The sequence below is a fragment of the Amblyomma mixtum genome, chromosome 10, assembly GCF_055824585.1.
Source record: "Amblyomma mixtum isolate Tamu chromosome 10, ASM5582458v1, whole genome shotgun sequence".
NCBI classification, from domain to species: Eukaryota; Metazoa; Arthropoda; class Arachnida; order Ixodida; family Ixodidae; genus Amblyomma; species Amblyomma mixtum.
The window spans coordinates 37,720,321-37,736,691 of NC_143021.1; the positions used below are offsets into that span (position 1 = coordinate 37,720,321).

At 46.0% G+C, this 16,371-nt stretch overlaps 1 protein-coding gene and 1 non-coding gene across 7 annotated transcripts in view; one reads left to right on the plus strand and one right to left on the minus strand.

The window, feature by feature from the left end:
* Nucleotides 1–202: 202 nt before the first annotated feature.
* LOC149325603 (general transcription factor 3C polypeptide 3-like) overlaps nucleotides 203–16,371 on the minus strand; it is a 135,508-nt gene continuing 119,339 nt past the window's right edge. For 5 of the 6 annotated variants that reach the window (XM_089564021.1, XM_089564022.1, XM_089564020.1 and 2 more), the window contains one exon: nucleotides 203–699. In XM_089564021.1, coding sequence (XP_089420147.1) covers nucleotides 589–699 — 111 coding nt within the window. In that variant the 3' untranslated portion in view covers nucleotides 203–588. Of the gene's footprint in view, nucleotides 700–4,200; nucleotides 4,484–16,371 lie in introns of all 6 variants that reach the window. The other variant, XR_016286461.1, reaches the window with a different exon arrangement.
* TRNAT-AGU (transfer RNA threonine (anticodon AGU)) lies at nucleotides 10,471–10,544 on the plus strand. Its single transcript has one exon. It is a non-coding gene; the product is annotated as a tRNA-Thr (tRNA).

A 16,371-nucleotide genomic window follows, 5' to 3' on the forward strand; every position in this document is an offset into this window, starting at 1 on the left:
AGGATTTATCTAGGCATGTGTTTTTGCCTCATTGTGCAATTTCCTTGTGTTGTGTGATGTAGCTCTTGCCTCAGTGTAAATGTTGTGTATGCCCACCTGCTAGGTCCCCATAAAAGGGGCCTGCAGTATTGAAAATAAATAAATAAATAAACAAATAAATTGATGGTGTTTGACGCTGAAGAAATGAGGAAAATGCTGCAGGGCGGCTTCACCACACACAGTTTCCTCAACTGCACTCCTTTTAATGCTCCTAAAATAATACATCTCTGCGGCCAGTGATTATGCCAGCATTATTTATTTTGAAATTTTAAATTATTTTGAACGCAATGAGGTTGTTGCACGAAAACTTGTCCAGTACATCATATGACACAAACAGAAAGTGACACTGGAAACTGGGACTAGCTAGTCAGGGAACCTGACACACTTAATCACGGCATGTTGGACCAATGACTTGGGTGGCATACGACAGTGGCAAACACTTTATGACTGCACAGCATGTGACACCACGCATGGCAGTCCATCATGGAAGGTTTGCACGAGAACTGCCCTCGCACAGTCTTCTCCTCATCAGCTGCTCGGAGGGCGCACTCAGATGATGCAGTTCTGTGCAATGACACTGCTGGCCAGCTCGGTGTTGCCACTGCTCAGGTACAGCAGGCTCATGTTGAAGGCTATCTCGCACCGCAGGTCAAACACCTCCTGCACAGCAACGAGCGCAGAACTCAGGCGGGGTTTGCACTGTTTCGTGACGGATGCGTCACAGGTGGAGGCCACACCTGAGCGCCATGTCTCAAGCTGCTACTCTAGCCAGCCCAGTTCAAAGCAGAGCACAGCTGTAATCAGCAATTGGTCCATCACTCTTTTGGGGACAGGGTCTCTCTTGCACTGCTACCCCACAGAACACAAGCATGTTGCCAACTGTGAGCATGCCGAGGAGGCTCCAGTATGATGGCCATGACGATTCCCCAAATACACCATCTTGGCTGGTTCTGTATGCACCGCAAGGAGTGCACCCCACCACTGTAGAGGTCAGCCACTACCCAGGAGCGTGCAGTTGCTCACAGAAACATGAGCTGCCTTCTGAGAATCAAGAGCCATTAGCCAAAACTGCAGATGAATCCCTTGCCTGCACCCCCTAGCAAGTAAACAACATATTCATACCAACAGTACTAATTTCTCACATGCTTGTCAGGGCTGCTACATCTAGGGGTAAGACATTAAGTTTATATTTTCAGAAAATTCGGCAAATTGTTTTGGGCGTTCATTTCACAATGAAATTTTGTTTTTCGGCAAATATATGCATTTCTTGTCCTTTTATTCATTATTCCACAGAAAAAGATGCACCAAGTTCACACTGATATGATCCTTAGTCATGGAACCATTCAATAGTTCCAGGCAGTTGATTACGGCTGCAACTTTAAAACATTTGACTAGCAGGGCGAGGTGTACGTTTTAGAGTGGTTGCAATGCTGGATAGGATGTTTAATGCTGGATCAAATGCCATTCCACACTTTAGCACTAATAAATGATAATGTTCGACATCCGTGTCCATTGAATGTTATGATAGATTGGGACTACTGTATGGCATGCCAAGTGTTACTTGTAGGCAGTAGTAAGATCGAAGAACTATAAGGCGTACTTACATTTACGATGGCATTTGCAAAAGTGCCTCACTGTCATCTGGGCCATCGCCAAATTTTGGCCCTATCTGTACGGCCGCTATTTCCGTGTGGTCACCGAACAACATTTGCTGTGTTGGCTCACCAATCTCAAGGATCCCGCAGGCTGCCCTGCTCCAAGAGTATGGTGTCACCATCATACACAAATCTGGCTGCAAACATCATGATGCTGACTGCCTGTCTCGAGCCCCTGTGCAGGCAGCGCCAGGAGGCGAAAATGACGACGAGGATGGCTTCCTTGGGGCATTGGACACGGCAGATGCGTGTGCTCGGCAATACAATGATCCTCAGATTGGTCAGCTGATGACCTGGAAGGCCACCGAGAGGTGGTGCCCTACATTTTCTTCCGCCTACGTTAAGGATACAGGAAAAGGTCGTTAATTCGAATCTAACACGACTAGGAAAAAAGTTTGAATTATTCGATGTTCAAATTATCAAATGGCCTCGAAAAAACTGACGAGAACCATTTGCATTACGGTATATGTACTGTATTTACTCCTGTAACGAACGCACTTGCATAGTGAACCCACCCAACCCCGATTTTTGCCTAAGAATTTGGAAAAAAAGTGTCAGTCGTGAACGCTTCCCTTCGTTTTGCACCGTCACGGTGCACAACGCATTTCTTGGCACTGCGCCAAGATGCTGCGCAGCAATAACATCACAGTGTGTTTACCTTTCGACGTTAGCTCTAGCAAGGGGGGGAAGCTAACTTGGCAGAGTGCCAGCGCTTGTCCGGTTGTGCAAGCCTCGTTTTCAGTACGTTCACCTTATCGTGCCATGGACAATTGGGGCGGACGCCGTCTACTGCCACTCAATCATTGGAACGCGTGACAGCAGCAAACGCCTTTTGCAGCGAACGATGCTAAAAGCCGGCGTCATGATCGCGGCTGACCGCGTGCTTCTGTTGGCGACTGATAAGTAGAAGGATGGACGACACTCGCAAAGAAAAAAAAAGTTTTTTTGCACATACATTGTAGCGCCCGTTTGAAGTCATAGCCTTTCATGGGCGTTGGCTGGGACTACGCCGACAGTACTTTTCCGTATTTCCGAATTAACAGGGCTCAAATTAACGAGTATTTAGTTCCGAGTTTCGGCGGTTGCGCGGAAAAGAAGGTAGGCAGCCGCCACCGCGGCCGCCAACCCCTACCCTCCGGCGCCCCCGGCTGCTGCGCCGCTGATAGCGCCATTTAGGCATTAACCACCCTTTCACGGTTTTATCTGGTTCCATCTACTGTCCCCGTTTAGGACATGCGCAGCCTCTAATTATGCGGAGGTGCTTTTTTTTTGGCCACGTGCTGTGTGCCAAGCCATCCATACGCGCCGGCGCGTACCTAGTTCGAATTATCTGTAGCGGAACCAACTCGCTTTCGAATTAATGGGCTTTTTTATACACAGCTCTCTATGGAGCTTGGCCAGACCAAGTAGTGCAGTTCGAATTATCCAAAAATTCGAATTATCGAGGTTCGAATTAACGAGCTTTCACTGTAATGCATGGTACAAGCAGAACTTCCAACAGCAGCCAGAGGTTGTGGCTATTTGTCTATGCACCGAGGTTGCTGAAGCTTGTCACGACGATCGTACAGCTGATCACCTTGGCTACAGCTGAAACTTTCACGTATTCAAGAAACATACTACTGGACGAAACTTGCTAAGTACGTCAGTCATTACATAAGAACTTGTCGAGAGTGCCAAAGGAGGAAAACGCCACCCACACGACCAACTGGTCTTCTCCAGTCACTTGAACCACTGCCTGCTCTGTTCCACACAATCGGAACGGGTTTTCTCAGCCCATTTCCAATGTTGCAGTTGGGTAACAGGTACTTTATTGCAGGGATGGAATACCTAACGTGATACGCGGAGTCCCAGTCACTTCCGTCGGTGATGGCTGTTGAACTTTTTTTATTGAGTGTATTGTGCTCCGTCACGGTGGCCCTGCCGTTTTGATCACTGACCGGGGTGCTGAGTTTCTGGCGCAACTCACACAGGACATCCTCCGTCTAATCTGCACCAGCTACAACCGGACAACTGCGTACCATGGGCTGACAGAGAGGCTGAGATGGCTGGCGCCATGTGCGTGGCCATTGCCTATGTTACATTCGCTTATAATACCACTGGGTAAAATTATCATTGCCCTTGGGCCTTTTCTTTTATCTTCCAATTGGGTTAAGCCTGTTGCACATATGTGGTCCAAGCAGGGTCTTAATATTTTTCAATTTGTTAGGTTGCCCCAATGTAATATATGTCCTTCCGTGGTGCAGGGAGTCTACTCTAATTAGACTCATCTATATTCTGTTTTATTCTTTCTTTTTCTTTGTCCACACCAGTATATGTCCAGGAGACAACACAGGTATGTCCCAGTTTCAGCTCGTACATGGCAGACAGGTCACCACGATGCTTGACGCTATGATGCCGCAGGAGTCAATGATAGCAGACTAGTCCAGACTAGCTGATGGTGCCAGACTAGACTGCGAGCGCGCGGAGAAAGCCTGGCAGATACTAGACTCCAACACCAACAGCATACCGATGCTTGTTGGTACAATCTCTGTTGACGTGGCGTCCCTTAGGACAAGGTGTGGATGCTGGTATGGTGTTGAGGTCTCTCCAACAAACTCATGAAGCGCTACTTTGGCCTGTATACGGTGAACTTAACGGTGCTGCCCGAAGAACCGTCCTCACGTCGTCCCTGAAACGTAGTCCAGCATAAGCCACGATGATCCCCTGCCCTCATCGGCCAGCAGGACGTGCTGGGTGTTCTTGCTCTCAGGCTAGCATTGGGATGATGCTTGGGGGAGGCAGTGTAGTGACTGCATGAGAAAGACGAGGAGCAATCGTCTGCTGGCGGACCTGCCCGATTTTGTGTCTCCTGCTGTCACCTGTTCTCACCACCGGCCTGTACGTCAAGCCATGACAATATATAATGAATATACTTCGCAAGTGCTGATTATATGTACAACTAATCAGACTATAATTATTCACTGAAGCTGAATGTAACAAGGTGAAAAACTATGTTGTATATGGGCGGTGCTCCCATTTTGTTTTGGCCTGATATTATTTTTAAAATATGTGCTTAATTAAATATGCAAGCTAGATGAGACAGCAATGTTATGGTATAAACGATATGCAAAAAGATCTAAACACTGCAGCGATATACATTTATGCGGCAAAAACAACTATGTCGCCACATTCCAAACTATGCATTGACAAGGACAAAATGATGTTGTGGAAAAAAGGCACTCTACAGTTTTATGAGACCCTATAACATGACACACAGAGCTGTACTATAAGCACAAACACTGCACTAATTTACTTCTCCTCAGCTTCAAATGATTTTATTCTTTCCCACTGGGAACTCTTGTCACGGCTCATTGACGCTGCTAAAAAGCGAAGCCACAAACGTACTATATAAAATATGATTTCATGGATTAAAAGAACGCCTTGCTGGGTAAGTTGGCAACTGTTCATCTTTGGTTACAGGCGCAAAAAAAGACACAAGGCAGAAAGATGGGATGAAGATGGAACCGAACCTGAACCCAAAACCGGACCTGAATTTTTGCCCAGAACCGGAACCGAACCGAACCCATATTTTTTTTCACCATCTTGGAGCTGAACTTGAACCGGAACGATTCAAAGGAACCGTTCCGAACTGGTTCAGGACTCGGTTCAGCCCCACTTTTTTTGCACACCCAGCACACTTTTTTTTTCACACAAAATGAGATAGTCTAGCGCGTAGGTTTGCCCGTCCAAAGCTGTCTGCACTAGAAAGTGCGAAAATGGCACCCAGTATATGCGACAACAAAACTGAATGAAGTCAGGTGTCTGGGAAGAAGCCTAACTGACGCTTCTGTAATGTACTAGCACCAATTCTAAAGCATTGTACGTCAGGTTTATGTGATTGAGTTATTACTCCTCCCCCTGTACATGTTTGCGTATGGCTTTAATCAAATTGTTAGCATTAGGACTATAGATACCAAATTTTTGCTTGAGTGTTTTTTTTTTTTTTCAAACGATGCTTTTGACATTGGTCTACATGGAGCACCCCGTGGTATTCGCCTACGACCAAGAAATAAATTATATTTGAATTTCTTCTTGGCACTCTTTTGATTTCATCAACAGAGCGATGGCTGCGACGTGTAGTTGAAATCAGGTTACATGTGGCACTAAAAAAATGGCAATATGACTGCTAATATGTAATTAGTTGCAATTCTAGCCTATGAAGCAGGCTGGCTTATGTGCAGTAGTTATTGAAAACAATGTATCAGCGTTTATATCACAGCTTTTCCGCTCCTCACGGGACCTAAAGTTCAACTACACATTATAGCATCGTTTGGTTCATGGAACAGAATCAGCATGAGAGAATAATTCTTTTCTAAATTATTAAGCGGCCGTAGGTGAATACCACATGGTGATCCAGGTATGCTATTATCTAGGGCATCATTTGAAAGAAGAAAAAGCGCAATGAAATTAGTTGTGCATAGCACTTTAAACACCGATTGAGAATACCTTCTTTTTCTTTGCATCATTTGCCACAAATATATGAAACATTAGTGCAACGACGTTGTTGTGGTGGTTTTTTGAGGAAAGGAAATGGCGTGGTAACAGTCTCACTTCTCGATGGACTCCACAACCGCGCCACAAGGGAAGGGAGGAAGTCAAAGAAGAAAGAGCGAATGCGTATGGGAGGGCTCCCTGAATAACTAGAGATCTTTAACGTGCACTGACAGCCTTCTGCGCTTCACCTCTATCGAAACGCCACCGGGTTCGAAGCCGAGTACACCGAATAAGTAGCAGAGTGCCCTAAACACTGAGCCACTACAGTGGGTAGCGCAACATTTACTTTTTAAGCGTTCATTGTTTCCGACAGCAGGTGCTAAAGAAAGCCTCTCATGCGATGGGTCAGTGGCATAATAAAGAAAAAAAAAGTGGCTGTGGAGCTCGGCTGCTGATCCAAGATTGCGGGTTCGATCCTGGCCTTGAGGACTGCATTTCGATGGAGGCGAAATGCAAAAACGCGCGTGCGCTGTCGCACGTTGAAAAAAAATTGCTGTTGGTTTAGCTTGGTTAAACTTAGTGTGCACGCGAAAGCTTCTCACATGCCACCGAATGGGTTGTCCGTGATTTTCCGGTGAAACTGCCTCGTTGCAGTCCCAAATTCACTGAGACGAATCACATGGTTAGTCCATCTCTCTGACTTTGTTTCTATCTGCTGTTGTTGAGCAGACGTCGAGGCAGCGGCTTCTTTTGCTACTCATTGTCGTCGCTTCTCCGTTTCTTGTCGTCTTTTAGCGAGCCGTTCTTCGGGTGTCTCAGCCGCACGCTAGGCCCTCCTCGCTTCCTTCTCGCATTGTTGGCTGGCCTTGTACCATGCTACGACTTCGGGGTCCATTGACGTAGCTACTCACAACCTTTGCTGATGCCGTATTGAGTGCGTACATCTGCCATCCACCTCTTCATCTATTAAGCATCTGACAAACGAGCGCAAGCTCACGATCACCCTGACAAGCGAGTGCAGCTGCGCGCGCCGCTGCAATAAGAGCATGGCGCATGCGCGGTGAGGCGCATAGATGAGTGAAGACGTTACGTGCAGTGACGCAGAGGAGTCTGGGGCATTGGTGGCGATGGTGCACCGGCGCGCGGCGAACACCTGTGGCGGGACCCAAACGGCTGCCATGGAAATGGCGCATGCACAGCTGTGGCCTTGTGCCCGACCCGGTGAAATGCTCAGCAGCTAGCGCAGTGAAGGTTTCACTTCAAAAATTGGCAGTGGTTTCACTCTTCTAAACCTAGTTAGATAGAATGAAAGCTCCACTGCACGTAGCTACGCTTGGTTGGACACCTGAAACGCCTCGCAGGCATTTCAGGCACACTGTCAGCCACACTCTCATCCATGGCGAAACTGCATGAGAAAGCGGCGTTACCTCCTTAAGCGAACTCCGAGTCACATACATAATCACATGGCCACGTATGGTGAAGTGGCGGTCGGCACACAGTGGTCGGAGTAGCAGCGTGGCAACCCTAGCGTGGCGGCTGCAGCTGCAGCGAGTCACGTGGTGTTAGCCTTAGGAAAGCCTTAGGAGTAATGAAAAGAGGGAAAGCAGCTGGTGAGGATCAGGTAACAGCGGATTTGTTGAAGGACAGAGGACAGATTGTGCTACAAAAACTACCCACTCTGTATAGGCAATGACTTGTGACCTCGAGCGTACCGGAAGCTTGGAAAAACGCTAACATTATCTTAATTCATAAGAAAGGAGACCTCAAGAACTTGCAGAATTACAGACTGATCAGCTTATTGTCTGTTGCCTGTTATTGTCTGTTACTTGAATATGCTTCAGTCGTTTGGGACCCGTACACGAAAAAGGACATAATGGTCCTTGAAAAAGTAAATAGGAAAGCGGTTAGGTTTATATACGGAAAATACAAAAGGGAAGACTCTCCATCGCAGTTAATGATGTCAAATAACATTCCTACACTAGAAGTCCGCCGAAAGATTAATAGATTGGTATTCTTGTTTAATAGTTTAACAGGTAAAAATAAACTGAAGCTTCCGGAGTGCATTAACCCTTTCGCTGTCGGGTGTTTCTGCCCGTGACGCACCCCCAGTGTCGCACACTTCCGGGATGATGGTCCCGCCGTTTCAACGTCAGAATCTGCCGATGCGGAACTCGCCTCTTCCTCGGATGAGACGCTGTCAGAGTCCGAATCCGAGCTCGGCTCGTATTTAGAATCTGAAGAGCCACCGCTCCAATGCGCAGAGGCAGGTCCCGCGCAGTCAGCCATATCCCAAAGTAACCGCGCGCAGCGGGAGTGTGCTTTCAGTGGCCAGCAAAACGGAGAGAGATGGGACGCTGTGTAATAAAGATGAGAGAGGGAGATGGAAAAAGGCTAAAACAAAGTTAGAGGAGCTTTGCTTTTGCTGCTGCCAGCCGCAAGCGAGGAGAGAGCGAAAGCAGCGATCGAGTCATGTGACTCTTGGAGTGGCAACGGCGCGCACCCTTGAACTTGAAGCGCCGTAGCTCACATGCCGACAGAAAAAAAAAATAAAAACCTGCAAAACAGCGGCAGATGGCAGAACAACCCTTGGACCCGTAACCACATGCGCGCGTCATGATCCGGCGAAAGCGGAGCGACCGCGCCACTCAGCAAAGAGGGAGGGGTGGGATGGCAGTTGCTCCGTACTCTTCGATACACGTACCAAAACAGTAAGGGGCGAAAATACGAACTTGTAGAAAGATTCAACAGATGGCGCAGCCAGTCCAAGAGCGTCAGCTTTGCGCTCAAGCGGGAAATTTTGAACGCACGATAGAGAACGTACCGGTACGTCAGTGACACTGTGGGGGGGAAGCGCGAAAACGTACCGGTACGTCCGTGACAGTGAAAGGGTTAAGCGTCCTCTAGTGAGAAGGACTCGGAACGTTCGTGAACATTCACTTACTCCCCTTTTTGCCAAAACTAAGAGTTTTAAATACAGTTTTTTCCCTAGAACAGTGCAAGATTGGAATTCGTTACCAGAATCTGTTTTTTCCTCGCAAAATTTTTCTGACGCATTAAATCGTCTACTTACCTGCTAATATTGATTATATGCATGTTTTGTATCCGTGTGCTGCTGATATTGTATAAGTTTATTCGTTTGGTTTTATTCTTTTGGTTTCCGTGTGCTGCTAATATTGAATAACTTTATTCTTTTGGTTATGTAACATTGTATGTTCACTCCTGCTTGGGCCAAGCAGTGGCCTGCAGTATTATGAAATAAATGAAATGAAATAATACAAGGTATCTACTAAGGTAATCTAAGGGTCAGGCCAACCTTAGACTTCGATCAACCAAAGGCTTTCATAAAGGATACTTGACAATAGGCCGTATTCATACTATCAATGATTTGATAGAGAAATGCGCAGAATATAACCGGCCCCTATATATAGCCTTCATTGATTTTAGAAAGCATTTGACTCAGTGGAAACTTCAGCTGTCATGCAGGCATTGCGGAATCAGGGTGTAGAAGAGTGTTATGTGAAAATATTGGAAGATATTTATAACGATTGCACAGCTACCATACCTCTCCATAAAGTCAGTAATAATTTCAATAAGGAAGGGCGTCAGGCAGGGAGACGCGATCTCGCCAATGCTATTCACAGCCTTCCGAGGGCTTTCAAGGCCTGAACTGCAAACAGTTGGGGATAAGAGTTAATGGAAAATACCTAAGTAATCTGCGATTCGCTGATCACATTGCCTTGCTAAGTCACTCAGGACATGAACTGCAAAGCATGATCAATGAGGTAGACAGGCAGAGCAGAACGGTGGGGCTAAAAATTAACACGCAGAAAACCAAAGTAATATTCAACAGTCTAGCAAGGGAACAGAAGTTCGCACTTGGTAGGGGCTGAAAGTAGTAAGGGAATATGTCTACTTAGGGTAGGTAGCGACCGATGATCCGGATCATGAGAGGGAAATAACTAGAAGAATACGAATGGGGTGGAGCTTATATGGCAGGTTCTCTCAGGTCATGAATTGGTCAAATGTTTAGGGGAATCCCCCAAGGTGGAGTAGATTTGTAATAAGGGAGTAATTACTTATTGGCATCCACCCCAGCGCAGCCATACGGCTACAAAGGAAAGCTATACAGCTATACAGGAAAGCTATAGTAGCCGTATGGCTGCGCTCGGGTGGATGCCAATGAGTAATTACTCCCTTATTACAAATCTACTCTACCTTGGGGGATTCCCCTAAACATTTGACCAACACAGTTCCCATTTCGAGTTATTGATCAATTCGCTCTCGCCCTACCATAAGCTTGCCGTCCTGGTTAGCTCAATTGGTAGAGCGACTGCTCCAGTGAAGCAGTGGTCCTGGGTTCAAACCCCGGACCAGGACGAATTTTTCTTTAACTGCTAAGTTTCTGAGAAAGCTGTATAGCTTTCTTTTGTAGCCGTATGGCTGCGCTCGGGTGGATGCCAATGAGTAATTACTCCCTTATTACAAATCTACTCCACCTTGGGGGATTCCCCTAAACATTTGACCAACACAGTTCCCACTTCGAGTTATTGATCAATTCGCTCTCGCCCTACCATAAGCTTGCTGTCCTGGTTAGCTCAATTGGTAGAGCGACTGCTCCGGTGAAGCAGTGGTCCTGGGTTCGAACCCTGGACCAGGACGAATTTTTCTTTAACTGCGAAGTTTCTGAGAAAGCTGTATAGCTTTCCTTTGTAGCCGTATGGCTGCGCTCGGGTGGATGCCAATGAGTAATTACTCCCTTATTACAAATCTACTCCACCTTGGGGGATTCCCCTAAACATTTGGCCAACACAGTTCCCACTTCGAGTTATTGATCAATTCGCTCTCGCCCTACCATAAGCTTGCCGTCCTGGTTAGCTCAATTGGTAGAGCGACTGCTCCGGTGAAGCAGTGGTCCTGGGTTCAAACCCTGGACCAGGACGAATTTTTCTTTAACTGCGAAGTTTCTGAGAAAGCTGTATAGCTTTCCTTTGTAGCCGTATGGCTGCGCTCGGGTGGATGCCAATGAGTAATTACTCCCTTATTACAAATCTACTCCACCTTGGGGGATTCCCCTAAACATTTGGCCAACACAGTTCCCACTTCGAGTTATTGATCAATTCGCTCTCGCCCTACCATAAGCTTGCCGTCCTGGTTAGCTCAATTGGTAGAGCGACTGCTCCGGTGAAGCAGTGGTCCTGGGTTCAAACCCTGGACCAGGACGAATTTTTCTTTAACTGCGAAGTTTCTGAGAAAGCTGTATAGCTTTCCTTTGTAGCCGTATGGCTGCGCTCGGGTGGATGCCAATGAGTAATTACTCCCTTATTACAAATCTACTCCACCTTGGGGGATTCCCCTAAACATTTGGCCAACACAGTTCCCACTTCGAGTTATTGATCAATTCGCTCTCGCCCTACCATGAGCTTGCCGTCCTGGTTAGCTCAATTGGTAGAGCGACTGCTCCGGTGAAGCAGTGGTCCTGGGTTCAAACCCTGGACCAGGACGAATTTTTCTTTAACTGCGAAGTTTCTGAGAAAGCTGTATAGCTTTCCTTTGTAGCCGTATGGCTGCGCTCGGGTGGATGCCAATGAGTAATTACTCCCTTATTACAAATCTACTCCACCTTGGGGGATTCCCCTAAACATTTGGCCAACACAGTTCCCACTTCGAGTTATTGATCAATTCGCTCTCGCCCTACCATGAGCTTGCCGTCCTGGTTAGCTCAATTGGTAGAGCGACTGCTCCGGTGAAGCAGTGGTCCTGGGTTCAAACCCTGGACCAGGACAAATTTTTCTTTAACTGCGAAGTTTCTGAGAAAGCTGTATAGCTTTCCTTTGTAGCCGTATGGCTGCGCTCGGGTGGATGCCAATGAGTAATTACTCCCTTATTAGGTCATGAATTGCGGTTTACCAATATCCCTCAGGAAAAAAGTATACAACAGCTCTATCTTACCGGTACTCGTCTATGGGGCAGGAACATGGAGGCTAACAAAGAGGGTTTCAGCTTAAGGACAATGCAGTGAGCTATGGAAAGAAAAATGATAGGTGTAACGTTACGAGATCAGATGCGGGTGGAGTGGGTGAGGAAACAAACGTGGGAAGAAACGTGCTTTAGCAGGGCATGTAATGCGAAGGCAAGATAACCGGTGGTCCTTAAGAATAACAGAGTGGATTCCAAGAGACGGCAAGCGCAGCAGGGGGAAGCAGAAGGTTAGTCACTACAATCCGCTTCACAGGTGGGCAATGGGGGATGGGGGGATGGTGAAGGTTGTTGAAAGTGCATTTTTACCAGTGAGTGCCCGGATGTGCGCCCACCAGTGTGTGGCATGCATCAAGGGTGGAGGCCGCACACAGTGCGGTTATTTTTGGGAAAGGAGGCTTTGCAGGTGTTTGCAGTGATGATTATGAGATATTGACTGTAATTACTGGCGACATGGTTCTCTCTGTAATCTACCGACCACCAGACGGAAACATTTCGAACTTCATTAATTTCATTGACCACTTTCTTGCCTTTATAAATGAAAAAAAGTTAAAGATAATACTTGGTGGTGACCTGAATTTAGACATGATGTGTGACAATACCGTATTTACTCGCATAATAGGCGCACTCGCATAATAGGCGCACCCCTAGTTTCGTCGCGAAAAATCAGATTTTTTTATTTCCGTGCATAATAGGCGCACCCCGAACTTGGCACTGTGATCAATACTGTATTTACACGATTGCAAGCCGACGCCTCGCCGCTCCCCACCAACAATCTTTATTTTAACAAAGTTTTTGCTGAACTGACTACTGGTCCACACTAGTGCTGCTGCGGACCCACAGCACGTACAACGACATCGTGTAGAACAGCCACACACAGTTTTCAGGGATGCTCACTTTAAACGTCTGTTTGGAAAGTTTCATCTCCAGCCGGAAACATTCCCGACTTAGGCCCACGAAAACCTCGGCGCCTGGAGTCGCGCACGAAAATTTAGGCACGCCACAGACGCAACTGCCGCACTTCACGGCCACGTCGAGTTTCCGACCTGCCGCACGCTTGCCGTGTTCGAGAGCAAACTCCCAGCCGTGTAGCTATTAAGGTGCTTGCCCATCGAGCTAAAACAGCAACGCTCGGCGGCAAAGCCACAAACCACGATGAACTACGAGCTACCGCTGATCCCGGCACTTGATGGCAAAAAAAAAAATTGGAGCTGGTGATGCTGATGGCGATATGGATAGTGAACGCTCGCGGCGGAAGAAAACATTGATGACGATGATAAGCTTGGCCTTGGGCGCCTTTCGTGGGCGGCGTCTGGAAGCTCCTTTGCGCGTGTGTGGCCTCCGCGATCAAGCGCCCGTTGCGCGCAGCCGGAGCTGATCGCGGAGGCCTCGACGCGTGCATTTCAAAGGCTATTCCCGCGTGGGTCGTGGAAAGTTTCGGTGCGGCCCTTACACGTTTTTTTTTTTTAGATATTTTCTTCGGGAAAACGGGGTGCGGCCCGTACACGAGTGCATTTATGCGGTATGTTCAGTTTTGCGAGTCGAAAAATTTCCGGAAATTTTACCCCGCGTAATAGGCGCACCCCGAACTTTGAGCCGGATTTTCTGGAAAAAAAGTGCGCCTATTATGCGAGTAAATACGGTATTCATATGCGATGTTTCAATGTTGTGATTAAGAGCAATAACTGTGAAAATGTCATCTCTAAACCAACTCGTGTTACTTGTTCTACAGAAACTTTACTTGATCTTTTTATTACAAATTATGACACCTCATGTGTTGAATCAGAAGTACTGCTATGTGACATTAGTGACCACCTTGGTACATTTATGGGTGTTGAAAAGACTAAACGCCATAAAAAACCAAAGTCATGTCGCGCTACCCAGTTCGTCTCTGAAAAAGCTTAGAAATGTTCCGCGATGATATTAGCAAGGCAGATTTCTCTGAGCTGTATTCTATGGAAGACTGCAACGTTGCCTATGAATTGTTTATTGATACAGTGAAAAAAGTGTACGCAAAGCATTTTCCATATGTAACCAAAAGGCAATCGACACATATAAGAAAACCATGGATTACACGTGATTTATTAAAGCGAATAAAGGAAAAAAACAAGATATACAATAACTTTATCAAATGCAGGGATCCTGCAGTGTTTTCAACATTTAAAGCCTATTGAAATAAGCTAAACAAAGATATTAGGCTTGCTAGAGATCGATATTTCTGTGAATATCTTGAAGGATGTGGTAATAATTCAGACCTGCTATGGAAGAAACTTAATTCGCTGTTGAAGCCCTCCAGAAAGGAAGGCGCCATTGAAACCATAACATGTGGCGATAATGTCCTCACGGGTGCCGCTGTGTCGAACGCTTTTAACAGCTTTTTCACAGACGTCACAAGCATGCCTTGTGACAATATTGACTACCCCTACATTAATGATCGCTTGTTCCTTCATTCTGTTTGTGAGGCTGAGGTTGTGTCGGCATTTTTGGAACTTTCTAATAGTTCGGCCTGTGATGCGGACGATTTCCAGGTCAAGCCAATTAAGTTTGTTATAGACATATTATCATCGCCACTAAGTTATTTATTCAACTTATGTTTTTTAAATGGCATATTTCCAAATAAAATGCAGGTGGCTAAAGTAGTAGTTATTTACAAGAAAGGTGACAAGAACTCCCTTGGAAATTATAGACCTATTTCTTTGCTCCCTGTCTATTCTAAAGGCTTAGAAAAGCTTATTTTCTCTCGACTGCAAAAATTCATAGAAAAAAATGATATTATAACAGGATGGCAGTTTGGATTTCGGAAGAATAAATCCACTGAGCTTGCGTTTCTTCACGAGAAAGAATATATCCTAAACAGTTTTGAAAAGAAACATATCGTGCTAGCTATCTTCGTAGATTTCAAAAAAGCATTTGATTCTCTAAATCACGAACTGCTGATTAGAAAGCTTGAAATGTATGGAATTAGAGGTCTTCCTCTGCAACTTTTAAACTCTTATCTTTCTAATCGTGCACAATATACAAACATTAATGGTATTGAGTCTTCTTTAAAGAACATAAAATGTGGAGTGCCACAGGGTAGCATATTGGGGCCTTTGCTCTTCAACTTATTTATTAACGACATAGTAAACATCACCGACCAAGCATCGTTTTTTATTTATGCAGACGACACAAGTATTTTCCTCTCAACGAATGACTGCGATTCCCTGATAGACAAAGGAAACAATATTTTATGCCAACTAAACACCTGGACAGAACTAAATGGGTTAAAAATAAATGTGAATGAAAGCAAGGCTGTTATCTTCCGACCAAGGAATAAACTTCTGCATACAAATAAAAAGCTACTACTTAATTCAGAGGAGATTGAGATAGTAGACAAATTTAAAACACTTGGAGTCGTCTTTCACGAAACAATGTCATGGGACCATCATGTAGATACTATCTTGCCTAAACTCGCTCGAGTCGTAGGACACCTATATCGCCTGAAAACAATGCTTCCTGCGAGGATTAAGGAGCTCATATACAAATCTTTGTTTTTGTCCCATTTGAATTATTGTCACCTTGTCTGGGGCATGACCACTCTGAATAATCTTGAAAAAATTTATCTACTTCAAAAGAAAGCGATAAGGTGCATGTTCCAGCTTAGTTTCAACCAGCATACAAACCAGTACTTTGAAGATGCATGTATTATGAAAATTTTTGACATCTATAGTTTTCAATTGCTTTCAAGGTATAAGAAGGAGCTACCGTATTTACTCGCATAATAGGTGCACTCGCATAATAGGCGCACCCCTAGTTTGGTCGTGAAAAATCAGAGTTTTTTTATTTCTGCGCATAATAGGTGCACCCCGAACTTGGCACTGTGATCAATACTGTATTTACACGATTGCAAGCCGACGCCTCGCCGCCCCCACCCCCAATCTTTATTTTAACAAAGTTTTTGCTGAACTGACTATTGGTTCACCCTAGTGCTGCTGCCGTCGCAGCTGCTGCGGACCCACAGCACGTACAACGACATCGCGTCAAACAGCCGCACTCAGTTTTCAAGGATGCTCACTTTAAACGTCTGTTTGGAAAGTTTCATCTCCAGCCGGAAACGTTCCCGACTTAGGCCCGCGAAGACCTCGGCGCCTGGAGTCACGTACGAAAATTTAGGCACGCCACAGACGCAACTGCCGCACTTCTCGGCCACGTCGAGTTTCCGACCTGCCGCACGCTTGCCATGTTCGAG